Raw genomic sequence first — 12,079 nt, forward strand, 5'->3', positions numbered from 1 at the left:
AGAGCCACTATCTAGTAAGAAATTGTCAGTTGTAACCCACTCGGTTGTGGCTTTCAGCCCTCTCAAAATATTACAGAACATTGGAGCTTCAAATGGGTTAATGAATAACCTTTGAGGTCTAGGATGTTGAGAAAGTGGCAATGAAGAGACTAACATGGAATTTCACGCCTAACCTGTGATCTGTGTAAGAGGCCATATCTAGTGAGAAATTCTCAGTTGTAACCCATTAAGCTGTGGCTTTCAGCCCTCTATCAAACTAATGAAAACCATGAGCTTAAAAAGAGTTAATTAACAACGTTTGGGGTCTAAGATGTTGAGAAAACTGGCATTGAAGAGTCTGACATGGAATATAATGCCTAACCCTAACCTGTGAATAATGTGTGTACTACCACAATATCTGACCTTCCCCCAATTCAGTAATGGTCTTCAGTGAGGGGCACAGCTGCATGTTTCTGTCCTCCATGACATACATAGAAGATCCTAAATCCATTTCATTAGATCAGAAGAGGATGTATCGACAGGGATTCATATTTATGGTTTACAACCAAAAGTATATTGTGTTCATTGTTTTCCCAGCCTTTATGTGATGGGATTAAGGACAGGTTTCACATGATGGATTAAACATGTTTGGAGAATTTGACTTATTTGACACATGCTATATATACATCACGAGGAAAATGCAGTTTAAAGTCAATCACCTTTGGATGAAAGTGTCCTATATCAGTCAGGTTTTCACTGCAATCCATTAGGGAATCACATAATGACTGTGGACTCTATGAATAAACCTGCTCTTCAACATGTTTGGCTTGCAGTATGTTCGGCTTAGAGTCTTGCATCGGCAGTTATCTAGCCGCTGTGGTGATGACAGTAATACTGGAGGAGGTCCTTGGTAAACAGGATAGATTTAGTATTTTGTCAGGCCTTATTTATTCAATTTGCCAATGTCCCCCTTTCTGAGAATATAGAGACACCAACAAAAGGTTGGTTTAACCTCACAAAGCAATCATCTATGAATGAACAATATATTTTCTCATGCTATTTTAACTATCAGGATTCAACAGTCTTAGTTTCATAAAATTGGTTTAATTTAATCAGGTATTTTTTCATACAGTATATGAACTGTTCACACACACAGACATATACTTGTATATATGGTTTATGAGGTCAATCAGTTTATAACATGGTTTATGGGGACCCACCCTTCCCATGGTCCTATTGATGAAATACATTTTTTTATGTAGAAGATACCTCGGACTTCAGAATTGTTCATAGGATCATATTGGAATAATACGCTTGTAAATACACACACACTTCACATTTTACATTTTAGTAATTTAGCAGACACTGTTATCTAGAGTGACTTACAGGAGCAATTAGGGTTAAGTGCCTTGCTCAAGGACAGATTTTTCACCTAGTCGGCTTGGGGATTCAAACCAAGAACCTTTCAGCTACTGGCCCGACGGTCCAAACCGCTAAGGTTTCTCCAGACCCAGATTTGATATCATTCTCCTCGCTTTTACTCTTGAGGAGGGCTGGATGGAGGGCAACTTCAACCTGAAAAACAAACACATTTCCCACACACACGCCTAGGTTGTAAAACGCAGTTAACACAACAGTTGTTTGGCACAAAATATTTACACAACCATTGTGTCAAATGCTTTGTTCATCAGTTTTACAATCTGAGTGTGTATGGTGGCCATTAAGGGAAAAAAGACACTAAGTATTCAAGCTGTAATTTCAATAAGATTGAGATTTGTAAAGTCATATATTGGTTGGTGGTGACATATGACTTACTTTTCTTTTAGCCCCTTGGAGCATAGGGCTTCAACAGCATTGAGTAAGGGTTCAGCCCACAGGGTCCTGGAGACACGTGATGCATGCTGCCCCACCACGACAGCCAGCCTGGTCTCATAGACTAGACATAACATAGTAAATGTAAATCCGGGACGCTCCAATTAGTATTATATGTTATGTTTGGTATGGTTACATAAGACAGATGGTAACTTATGACCAAAACAAAAGAAGGGTGGTTGGTCAGGATAGATAGGTGGGCATATAATGCAAACTTCTCTTTCTCAATCACTTTCAATTTGAGGATCGATATTTTTTTTTTTTAAGTTGTCTAAAAAATGATTGAGATTGTGATTTTTTTTTCTGAAAGGGTTGTGAGGGAGATAAAGAACAGAATACGTAAAAATAGACTTGTGGTTGATTATTATTCCATTTCTAAAAAAAATCAAAAAAGATTGTGCTTTCGTGATCAGTATTAAGTTTTACAGAGAGTTAAAAACCGCAATGCTGACAAATTGCACTCAGTGCTTTGAGCAGCGCTCTTCATAGACAGACTGGGGAGAGCAGAGTGCCGACCACCCTAATAAAGTCAAGGTTAGCGGAGTAAAAGTTTGAGTAAAACGCGACTCACCTTGATTCTTTCAGCGCTTGCCACAGTCTTCCCTGCTACCACTTCAGTCATGGCGATCTGCCGCTGCTGTGGGCACTGTTCTGACATTCTCATATGCTTTTCTGTGTATTGTCGACTTTCTCTAGTTTCCCAAAAAATGGAAATTGTTTTGCACGATCGTTAGCTGTTATTTTAGTTGGCAAATTATATTGATTTCTGTTCATTGTATTGGTCAAAATTGAGGGCTCTAGCATAATATGCCCTGATTGGTTGATTTTGCATTGAATTATGAGATCGCAGAATCCTGGAGGGACTGATTAATAGGCTAGGTTGTAGCAACCTGATGTAGCAAGCTGATGGGTATAGGGAAAATTTGAGTATCATGTAGTAGCCTAAATCTATCGATGTTACATTGAGCTGGGTGAATGGAATATGCATGGCAGTCATCCAATATGCTGTAATAGAAATACAAATAACGCTTATAAAAAAATTCAAAATCTTAAACTGCACCGAATGCAACTGAGTGGAACCGCCAACCAGATGCTTCACATTTATACATCCAGTGAAATATCTGGCTCATTGTTCTGTTTGTGGTAGCTATATATCTAACTATCTCTCTGTACCCATTTCTGATGATCCATTGATCTCATCTATGATGTCTTGATGGCTGGTGTCGGCAGCTACATGCACATATTTATTTTACAAACTGTTAGGACCAATGAGAGTAGAGCAACTGAATTCGGACATCATATACACATGTCAATATATGGCATTGCGTTGGCAGCCATATTGGACTTTATGTCCATTCCTGGAACCGGGACCACATTCCTCACCAGCGCGGGCGGCAGTATCCCACTCGAGGGTATTCTTTCAAAGTGCATGTCAGATACTGAGTGTTGATAAATAATCATTAGAAATAATATATTTTCCTATTTTCTACTGTATGTATGTTATTCATAATTCATTAATTAATTATGTGTTTGCTAGCTACATTCATAAAAACATTGAAATAAAAAAAATGTCAACATATTTTCGCGGACCACCTGCAGTACGTCTAGGGGTCCTCGGACCCCAGATGGAATACCCTTGCTCTATAGTATTGGCTGGCTGAAACCAATCACAGTATATGAAGGCTGAAACTAGTCGACCCTCCTGCCGTTAGGTGTTTCCGCATGTTCATTGGAATAAGTCATTCCCAAGAAGGAGTTGTTGAATCTTGTCCATAAAGGATATTGCACATATCACTTCCTTATTTTTTATCCTCTATTCTAGCTGCCACCCGGAACATATTGTACAGTTGTACAGATACAACATCGGCTGCGATTAGTTTTTATTTATTTGCGGAAACATACTGTTTCAAACCTCTGCCAAGCATTTGATTGCTTATTGTTCAGAACGAACGAAAGCACAGGACACCAGCGGGAATTATACATTATGGCGACATCAAAGGATTGTTTTCAAAGTAAGTGTACGCCGCCCCATAACAATTAGATTTTCATGTAAATGTTGGCTACTTTGTGAAATCCATAGACATTAAACCAGGTGCAACAGCCTAGAAAAACTGTAGACCGCAATATGGTTTATCTTATAGTGAAAAATGTATTTGCATGCTTGTTTTCTTATGCCTGTGTGTCTGTGTCTACTTTGTGCTCCAATATGTGTGTGCCGACTTTGCGTTAATGCGTGTGCGTGTGCTTGCGTCACCTAACAACGTCTCTCTGTTTCTCAACGTTCCTTTTTTCAAACTGCTGTTTTCTCTCGACAGCTATCCACACGATGCACAAGGAAGCACTGCTAGCCCATAGAAAGCAGAAGTCAGAGGACACATCAACCCTTCTTGGAGGCCAGTTGCCAAATAAAGTTGTGCATGATAATAATTACATTCCGCTCATGACTACTGGTCCTGATGTGTCAGAAAAACAGATGCAAGAGAAACCACAGTCATTTCAACATGCCATTCTAATTGCATTGCCTGAAGATAGACACCAGCCAAAACCTGTTATAGTGGTTGGTCCAGCTGGAGTTGGCAGAACCACTGCCCTGGAGAAGCTAATAGTGGACTGGGCCACTGGCAAACATCTCCAGCACTTTTCCTGTGTCTTCCATTTCACATTCAGGGATCTGAATGCCCATAAAGGGGTGCTGTCTCTGCAGGCATTGCTGCTTCAGTGCTACAGTCACCTTTCCCCTGAGTCCCTGGCTCTAGTCCTGCAGAATCCAAAGTCTCTGCTGTTTCTGTTTGATGGGCTGGATCAGTACCAGCACAGCCTGGAACCCCCCACACCCCTGACCCTCTGCTCGGACCCTCAGCAGCCAGCCTCAGTCTCTATGCTAGTGGCCAGCCTGGTGCATGGACCTCTGCTGAAAGGGGCAGCCATACTGCTGACCTCAAGGCCTACCGCAGCCAGTCTTGAGTCTCTAGACGGCTACCGCGTTGAGTTGTTGGGGTTTCTGAAACCCCAGAGGAAGGCCTATTGTGAAAGGTTCTTCTCTGATCCAATTGTAGCCAGTCAAGCGTTTGAGAACATAGAAAGGACAATGGGGTTCTATGATTTCTGCACCTCTCCTAGATTCTGCTGGATGACGTGTTCAATTTACAAGTCTCTAATGGAGGCTGGAGAGATTCTTCCTGAGACACTAACCCAGGTGTTTGTTTATATCACCGTCCACCTTATTCGGGCACTGTCATTGGACACGACCAATGCCAGAGGCCTGGTGACCTCCCTGGGTAGAATGGCTTCCCATTGCTGTCTTGGCCCGGATTCAAACTGCTCCAAAGAAGAAATGGCCTCCACTGATGTACAACAGTTCCTAACAACTCCAACATCACTGAAAGATTTCCTGCACGTTGATGGTGACCTGGAATCGGACAACTGCATTTTCTCCTTCCACACCCAGAAGATCCAAGAGTTTTTCTTGGCTGCATCCTTCTACTTAGACGAATCAGAAGCAGTGAGTGTGGAAGAGATGTTGGAGAACCATGAGGGTTGTGTAGAGTTTCTCGACCTTTACCTGGCAGGGCTTTGTGAGCCCTCTCAGAGGAAGCCTCTGGAATCTGAACTGGGAGAGTTCAACACTGACCACATCATGGACTTCAGCAGCTGGTTTAAAAGCACCTCTCGGAAGGCACTGGAGAGCTATCACACAGACAGACACCTCCATTACTTTCATCTGCTCCATCAACGTCAGAATGAGAAGCTGGTGAAGGAGATCATCATTCCGTCTGCCCGTGGCATCAGCTATGGAGTTCTGGGTGTACATGACTGTGTGTCTCTCAGCTACATAGTGACATGTCTGGGGGAATGGGATCAGCTGAATCTGTACAGCAGCAAGGATTTAACTGAGCAAAAAGCCAACCTTTTGGTTCCTGCCATACGTCTCTCTCATAAAATAATGTGAGTAATTGAGGAAACAGAAAATCAATGTGATTTGTTGTCTAGTATTTTGCTGCTCGTAAGTGTGACCCAATTTAGTTTGGTAAATGATATGGTACAGTGGCAATCAATGCCTCTCGTCTGCAACTAGAAAGTAAAACAGAAACCTAAAGCATGTTTTTCCAATCCTACCACTGTGGGACCACATACATACAAATAATCAAACAAATTATGTATCTACTGTAACGACCCTGGTTTAAAAGTGTGGATCGCAATACTACTATTCTACAGCTATACATATTACTGCCTGGTATGGCAACAGCTTGGCCTCCGACCGCAAGGCACTACAGAGGGTAGTGCGTACGGCCCAGTACATCACTGGGGCCAAACTTCCCGTCTTCCAGGACCTCTACACCAGGCGATGTCAGAGGAAGGCCCTAAAAATTGTCAAAGACTCCAACCACCCTAGTCATAGACTGCTCTCTCTGCTACCGCACGGCATGCGTTACCGGAGTGCTAAGTCTAGATCCAAAAGACTTCTTAACAGCTTCTACCCCCAAGCCATAAGACTCCTGAACAGCTAATCAAATGGCTACCCAGACTATTTGCATTGCCCCCCCTCTCTCTTTTACGCTGCTGCTACTCTGTTTATTATCAATGCATAGTCACTTTAACTCTACCTACATGTACATATTAACTCAAATACCTTGATTAACCAGTGCCCCCACACATTGACTCTGTACCGGTACCCCCTGTATATAGCCTCGCTATTGTTATTTTACTACTGCTCTGTAATTATTTGTTACTTTTATTTTACTTTTTTTTACTTAACACATTTTGTTCTTAACTGCATTGTTGGGCTTATATTAAGGGCTTGTAAGTAAGCATTTCACTGTAAGGTCTACTACACCTGTTGTATTCGGTGCATGTAGGGGTTCCCGAGTGGCGCAGCAGTCTCAGGCACTGCATGTTAGTTCTAGAGGTATCACTACAGACCCTGGTTCGATCCCAGGCTGTATCACAACCGGCCATGATCGGGAATCCCTCAGGGGCTCAGCATTGTCTGGGTTAGGGAGGGTTTGGCTGGGGTCATTGTAAAATAAGAATTTGTTCTTAACTGACTTGCCTAGTCAAGTAATGGTAAAATAAATCAAAATGATCTCAACCAGCTTCATGGTGGAATGGAATGCATTTCAATTAACAGGTGTACCTTGTTAAGAGATAATATGTGGAATTTCTTTCTTTAATGCTTTTGAGCCAATCAGTTGTGTTGTGACAAGGTAGGGTGGTATACAGAAGATGGCCCTATTTGGGAAAAAAACGTCCATATTACTTGAATCATATTACTTTTTCATATTACATCATTACTTTAAGACGTGAAGGTCAGTCAATCTGTACATTTCAAGAACCATCAAGCAGTTTGATGAAACTGTCTCTCATGAGGACCGCCACAGGAAAGGAAGACCCAGAGTTACCTCTGCTGCAGAGGATATGTTCATTAGAGTTAACTACACCTCAGATTGCAGCCCAAATAAATGCTTCACGGAGTTCAAATAACAGACACATCTCAACATCAACTGTTCAGAGGGGACTGTGTGACTCAAATCAAATGGTATTTGTCACATGCGCCAAATACAACAGATCTTACAGTGAAATTCTTACTAACAAGCCCTTAACCAATGATGCAGTTCTAAGAAAATACCTAAAAAATTAAAATTAAGAAAAAAGTAAGTGATTAAAAAAACAAATAATTAAGAGCAGCAGTGAATAACAATAGCAGGGCTCAATACAGGGGGCACCGGTGTCGAGGTAATTGAGATAATTATGTACATGCAGGTAGGGTTGTTAAAGTGGCTATGCATAGATAATAACAGAGAAGAGTAGTAGCAGTGTGTGGGGGGGGGGTGCAAATAGTCTGGGTAGCCATTTGATTAGTTGTTCAGGAGTCTTATGGCTTGGGGATAAAAGCTGTTGAGAAAACTCTTGGACTTAGACTTGGCACTCCGGTATTGCTTGCCGTGCAGTAGCAGAGAGAACAGTCTATGACTAGGGTGGCTGGAGTCTTTGACGATTTTTAGGACCTTCCTCTGACACCGCCTGATATAAAGGTCCTGCATGGCAGGAAGCTTGTCCCCGGTGATGTGCTGGGCCATACGCACTACCCTCTGTAGTACCTTGCGGTCAGAGGCCGAGCAGTTGCCATACCAGGCAGTGATGCAACCTGTCAGGATGCTCTCGATGGTGCAGCTATAAAATCTTTTGAAGATCTGAGGACCCATGCAAACTCTTTTCAGTCTCCTGAGGGGAAATAGGTTTTGAATCAGACCTTTATGGTCGAATTGCTGCAAAGAAACCACAACCGGCTGTGATTGGGAATCCCATAGGGCGGCGCACAATTGGCCCAACGTCATCCGGGGTAGGCCGTCCATTGTAAATAAGAATTTGTTCTTAACTGACTTCCCTAGTTAAATAAAGGTTAAACAAATAAAACATGTGACAATTAAAATATGATTTGATTTTCTGTCGCGAACAAATTATCTGTAATAATATATGCCATTTAGCAGACGCTTTTATCCAAAGCGACTTACAGTCATGTGTGCATACATTCTACGTATGGGTGGTCCCGGGAATCGAAACCACTACCCTGGCGTTACAAGCGCCATGCTCTACCAACTGAGCTACAGAAGGACTTACTGTTCCTTTTCAGATAGTGGAAAGAGACATATTACAGTATGATTTACTGTATGCATGGTATGTAGGTTACATTGTATAAATTAATTCCAAAACATTTACCTAACAAAAATGTTACATTTTGTACAATTTTAACAGTTCTTTAAAGGGGAAATTTGCAGTTGCTACATTTATTTTAGGACTTATAAGTTAATGATATATACCCGTTGATTCTTGGAAGAATATAAATGCCTCATGATTTTAGTACAACTGTCTTACCCCATCAGAACCCCGAATATAAGCTTATTTTACTCCCATGTTTGTAAACAACAATTGGAAACAAACACTAGCCTCAACATGGTTAAAACTATCATTTTGATATCATGGATGGTCAGTCCTTGTATCCATAGCCCTGTCTATGAATTTGAGTGGTTACATTTCTCCAGCCCCATTACTCAGCTTTTTCCCAACACTGGTGGGGTGGTTGCTTTGTTATTGTTTCAACTGCAGATTTTCCTTTTAAAACATCCCCAGAGCTGCATACACACGCACATCTTTTCATCTGTTTTGTCCACAGCCTGATTCAGAGCTCTCTTAGTGCTGGGGCTCTTGCTCATCTGGCCTCGGCTCTCAGCCAGGGAAGGACCACAGAGCTGGATATGTCCTACAACCCCATGGGTGACACAGGCTTCAAAGTTCTTTGCACAGGACTTGGGGACTGCAACATACAAACATTAAAGTGAGTTCCATCTTACTTCACAGAATATGACATTTACAGTGTTTGCATCATGCCATTCAAATGTAATGCACAATCTAATATTGATGGCAGTGTTACAGTAAATTACGATTTGAAAATGTTCTCAACTTCAATAGGTTATTGAAGACGAGGTCCCATACTACTCGTACACGGAATATAAAGCATTTAAATCATATGACACCATAAACTTAATTATAACACTATTATAATTTCCTTATAACAGGGTTATATTGACATTTGGCGCATGCTATTGAATTACATAATAGTAAAGTCACTTGGTCTGTTTGTTGTATCTAAATGGATGATGATTGGTTTCTGTAGACTTCCAGTGTGCGGGTTAACAGAGGCTTGCTGTGGGGACCTGGTGGCAGTCCTGACCTCAGAGAAATCACATCTCCGCGTGTTGGAGCTGAGGGGGAATCCTTTCCATGACCATGGGCTCAGGAAGCTGAGCCATGCACTGGGAAGCCCTCACTGCAAACTGCAGGAGCTTCAGTACGTACTCTAGCAAAGATATTGTATTGGTATCATTTTGGAAGAAGAATACATCTATGATTGACGGTTCAAATATCATTATTAGCCTGTAATTAGTTGACTTTGTGAAGGTTACCAAGGTGTGAGTTGACGGGGGGGTCCATGGAGGCCTTGTCAACTGCACTGTGCGTTGGCCAGTCAGAGCTGAGAATACTGAACCTGGCACAGAACTGCCTCACCGACCAGGGGGTGGATTGGCTGGCCAAGGCACTCCAATATCCCCACTGCCAACTGCAAAGCCTGATGTAAGGACCAGATAGATAATGGATGCTGTTATTATAGTTATAATATCTCACTCAAGTCTCTAGGACAAATAAAAAACAACACATTGCTCAGATATGGAGATGTGTGATATGACATGGAGTATCTCTCCTGATTCCCTCTCTGCTCTATCCCTTGCCAGATTGTTTGATAATGAGTTGACAGCTGCATGTTGTGCTGGTGTGGCTGAGGCCTTGCAGTCAGAAGGCTGTAGGCTGACTGAGTTGGATCTGTCTGTGAATGCGTTGGGCCAGGAGGGGGCACTGCAGCTGTGTAAGGCCCTCAACAAGTCTGGACACCCACTGGAGACACTGCGGTACTACAGTCCACAGAATACTTATGTATTGCGTGTATTATCTGTTGTAGTCTGGGGACCCCCTTGGAAACGAGACTATTCATGCCTTTGTATCAGAACCAATTAGGGTTTTCTGTTGCAGCTTGGTCCGCTGTGATTTGACTCCCCTGGTCTTCAAGGAGTTGGGTATTTTGCTGAGCAGTGGGACCTCTGGACTGAGAACACTGTCTGTGGGTCTGAACAAAATAGGAGACAAAGGAGCCAAACACCTCTGGGTCGCACTGGGAGACAAACGGTGCAGTCTGGAGCACCTGGAGTAAGTGAACAGACAGTGTGTGTCGCCAGACCGGTTTTGCTTTGCTGCGGATCAGTGTAACACTTGAATCCTCATGTCACATCAAAGATTTAGAGGTATATACCAAGGCTTAAGTCCTTGGCAAAACTTAGATAATGGTGTGTGTTACAGTGTTGAGATGATCCAGCTGACGGATGCCTGTGTTGGAGACCTGAGTGTGGCGGTGAGGGCCAGTGGCTCCCTGAAGAGCCTAGTCCTGAAGAACAACCATCTGACTGACACCTCAGTCCCAGCCCTGGTCCAAGTCATGCAGGATAGTCGCACCATGCACGAGATGAAGTGAGTGAGCCCAGAAGTGGTGGACTCCACTGATACATTGTAGTAGTATTGATGGTTCTCTATACAATAGTATTCATGTTTTAGTGTTCAGTGCAATTTATATTTTGATAGGCCCACACCAGAGGCTAGTGGGTGGAGCTTTAGGAGGACAGGCTCATTGTAATGGCTGGAATAAATGTTAGTCAAACATGTGGTTTCCATGTTTGCTGTGTTTGATACGTTCCAAAGAAATCCATTCCAGCCATTACAATGAGCCCGACCTCCTATAGCTCCTTTCACAACCTCCTCTGTACCACACGCAAAAGACACGTTGTTTCGTAATCCCTACTGCTGTTGTGAAATTTGTGCTATCACAATTTGTCATGTGAAAAGTGTAAGGGTTCTTCTGACATTTGCCTTCGTCTCTTTCAGTCTGCAGTATAATGACTTCAGTGAAGACATGTTTGAGATGATGGACCAGTGTGCAAAAATCAAATACTAAACAAATGACCTTTGAAAAATGTCACAACCAAAAAACTTGACTAATTTAGCCTGAGAAAGCTAAATAAAAACCAATCCATTGACAGTATTTGTTTGATCCCTCCATTCTTTCTACTAGTATAGAGTTACATGACAATGGGCTTCAAACAGCCATGGGCTGAACGGTGTCTGTTAGTGAACACATTCATGATGTTACTTGAGTGCCATTGCTAAAGTTTTGGTTGTCAAAAGATGTTAACTAATGATTTGGTTCAAATAAAGGTTTTTAATGAGAAAAATACAGATCATTTCTACTTTATTTTTTCCCCTCAAATGAGGGGAGGCAGCATATTCAGTAAGGCACACAATCTTACAACCATTAAAATATCACCGGTTTCATCTATAAAGCTCTCTCCAAGTAAAAAAAGTGAGTTATCAAAACGACATTGTAGAAATGAAGAAGCAGTATTTGACCGGTAAAACTTTAGGAAAACTTTCCTCCCCTATTTCTACTATAAGCAAAGGCAAAGTTGTAAACTTGATACAAAGAAACACACAGTGATAAATAGGATGTCCTCAAGGCAGCAAACATTGTCAATTTTATCATCGTCTTCACAACCCACACCAGTCCTGAGAGGGTTTGTTTTTCTGAAAGTGAAAGAAGAGTTGAAGTTCAGTTAAACAGAGCTAGGAC

The 12,079-nt window shown here is 42.0% G+C and overlaps 1 protein-coding gene and 1 long non-coding RNA gene across 4 annotated transcripts; one reads left to right on the plus strand and one right to left on the minus strand.

The window, feature by feature from the left end:
- Window positions 1-742: 742 nt before the first annotated feature.
- Window positions 743-3,105, minus strand: LOC118371422 (uncharacterized). Its single transcript, XR_004822999.2, has 3 exons — window positions 2,423-3,105; window positions 1,795-1,915; window positions 743-1,554 (listed from the first exon to the last, which is right to left on the minus strand). It is a non-coding gene; the product is annotated as an uncharacterized LOC118371422 (long non-coding RNA).
- A 139-nt stretch (window positions 3,106-3,244) lies between these two features.
- si:ch73-233m11.2 (NACHT, LRR and PYD domains-containing protein 3) lies at window positions 3,245-11,688 on the plus strand. Of its 3 annotated transcripts, none has more exons than XM_035756836.2 (9): window positions 3,245-3,263; window positions 3,674-3,863; window positions 4,167-5,796; window positions 9,023-9,184; window positions 9,524-9,697; window positions 10,140-10,313; window positions 10,435-10,608; window positions 10,759-10,926; window positions 11,338-11,688. In XM_035756836.2, the coding sequence occupies exons 2-9, from the start codon at window positions 3,836-3,838 to the stop codon at window positions 11,405-11,407; spliced, it is 2,580 nt and encodes an 859-aa protein (XP_035612729.1). In that variant the 5' UTR covers window positions 3,245-3,263; window positions 3,674-3,835; the 3' UTR covers window positions 11,408-11,688. The 3 variants fall into 3 exon arrangements, with proteins under 3 accessions (XP_035612729.1, XP_052337877.1, XP_035612730.1); XM_035756837.2 differs by lacking the exon at window positions 3,245-3,263 and adding an exon at window positions 9,808-9,981 and having other exon boundaries at window positions 3,509-3,863; XM_052481917.1 differs by lacking the exons at window positions 10,759-10,926; window positions 11,338-11,688 and adding an exon at window positions 9,808-9,981 and having other exon boundaries at window positions 10,140-10,578.
- The last annotated feature ends 391 nt before the right edge of the window (window positions 11,689-12,079 follow it).

This window comes from Oncorhynchus keta, chromosome 27 (genome assembly GCF_023373465.1).
Source record: "Oncorhynchus keta strain PuntledgeMale-10-30-2019 chromosome 27, Oket_V2, whole genome shotgun sequence".
Classification (NCBI taxonomy): domain Eukaryota; kingdom Metazoa; phylum Chordata; class Actinopteri; order Salmoniformes; family Salmonidae; genus Oncorhynchus; species Oncorhynchus keta.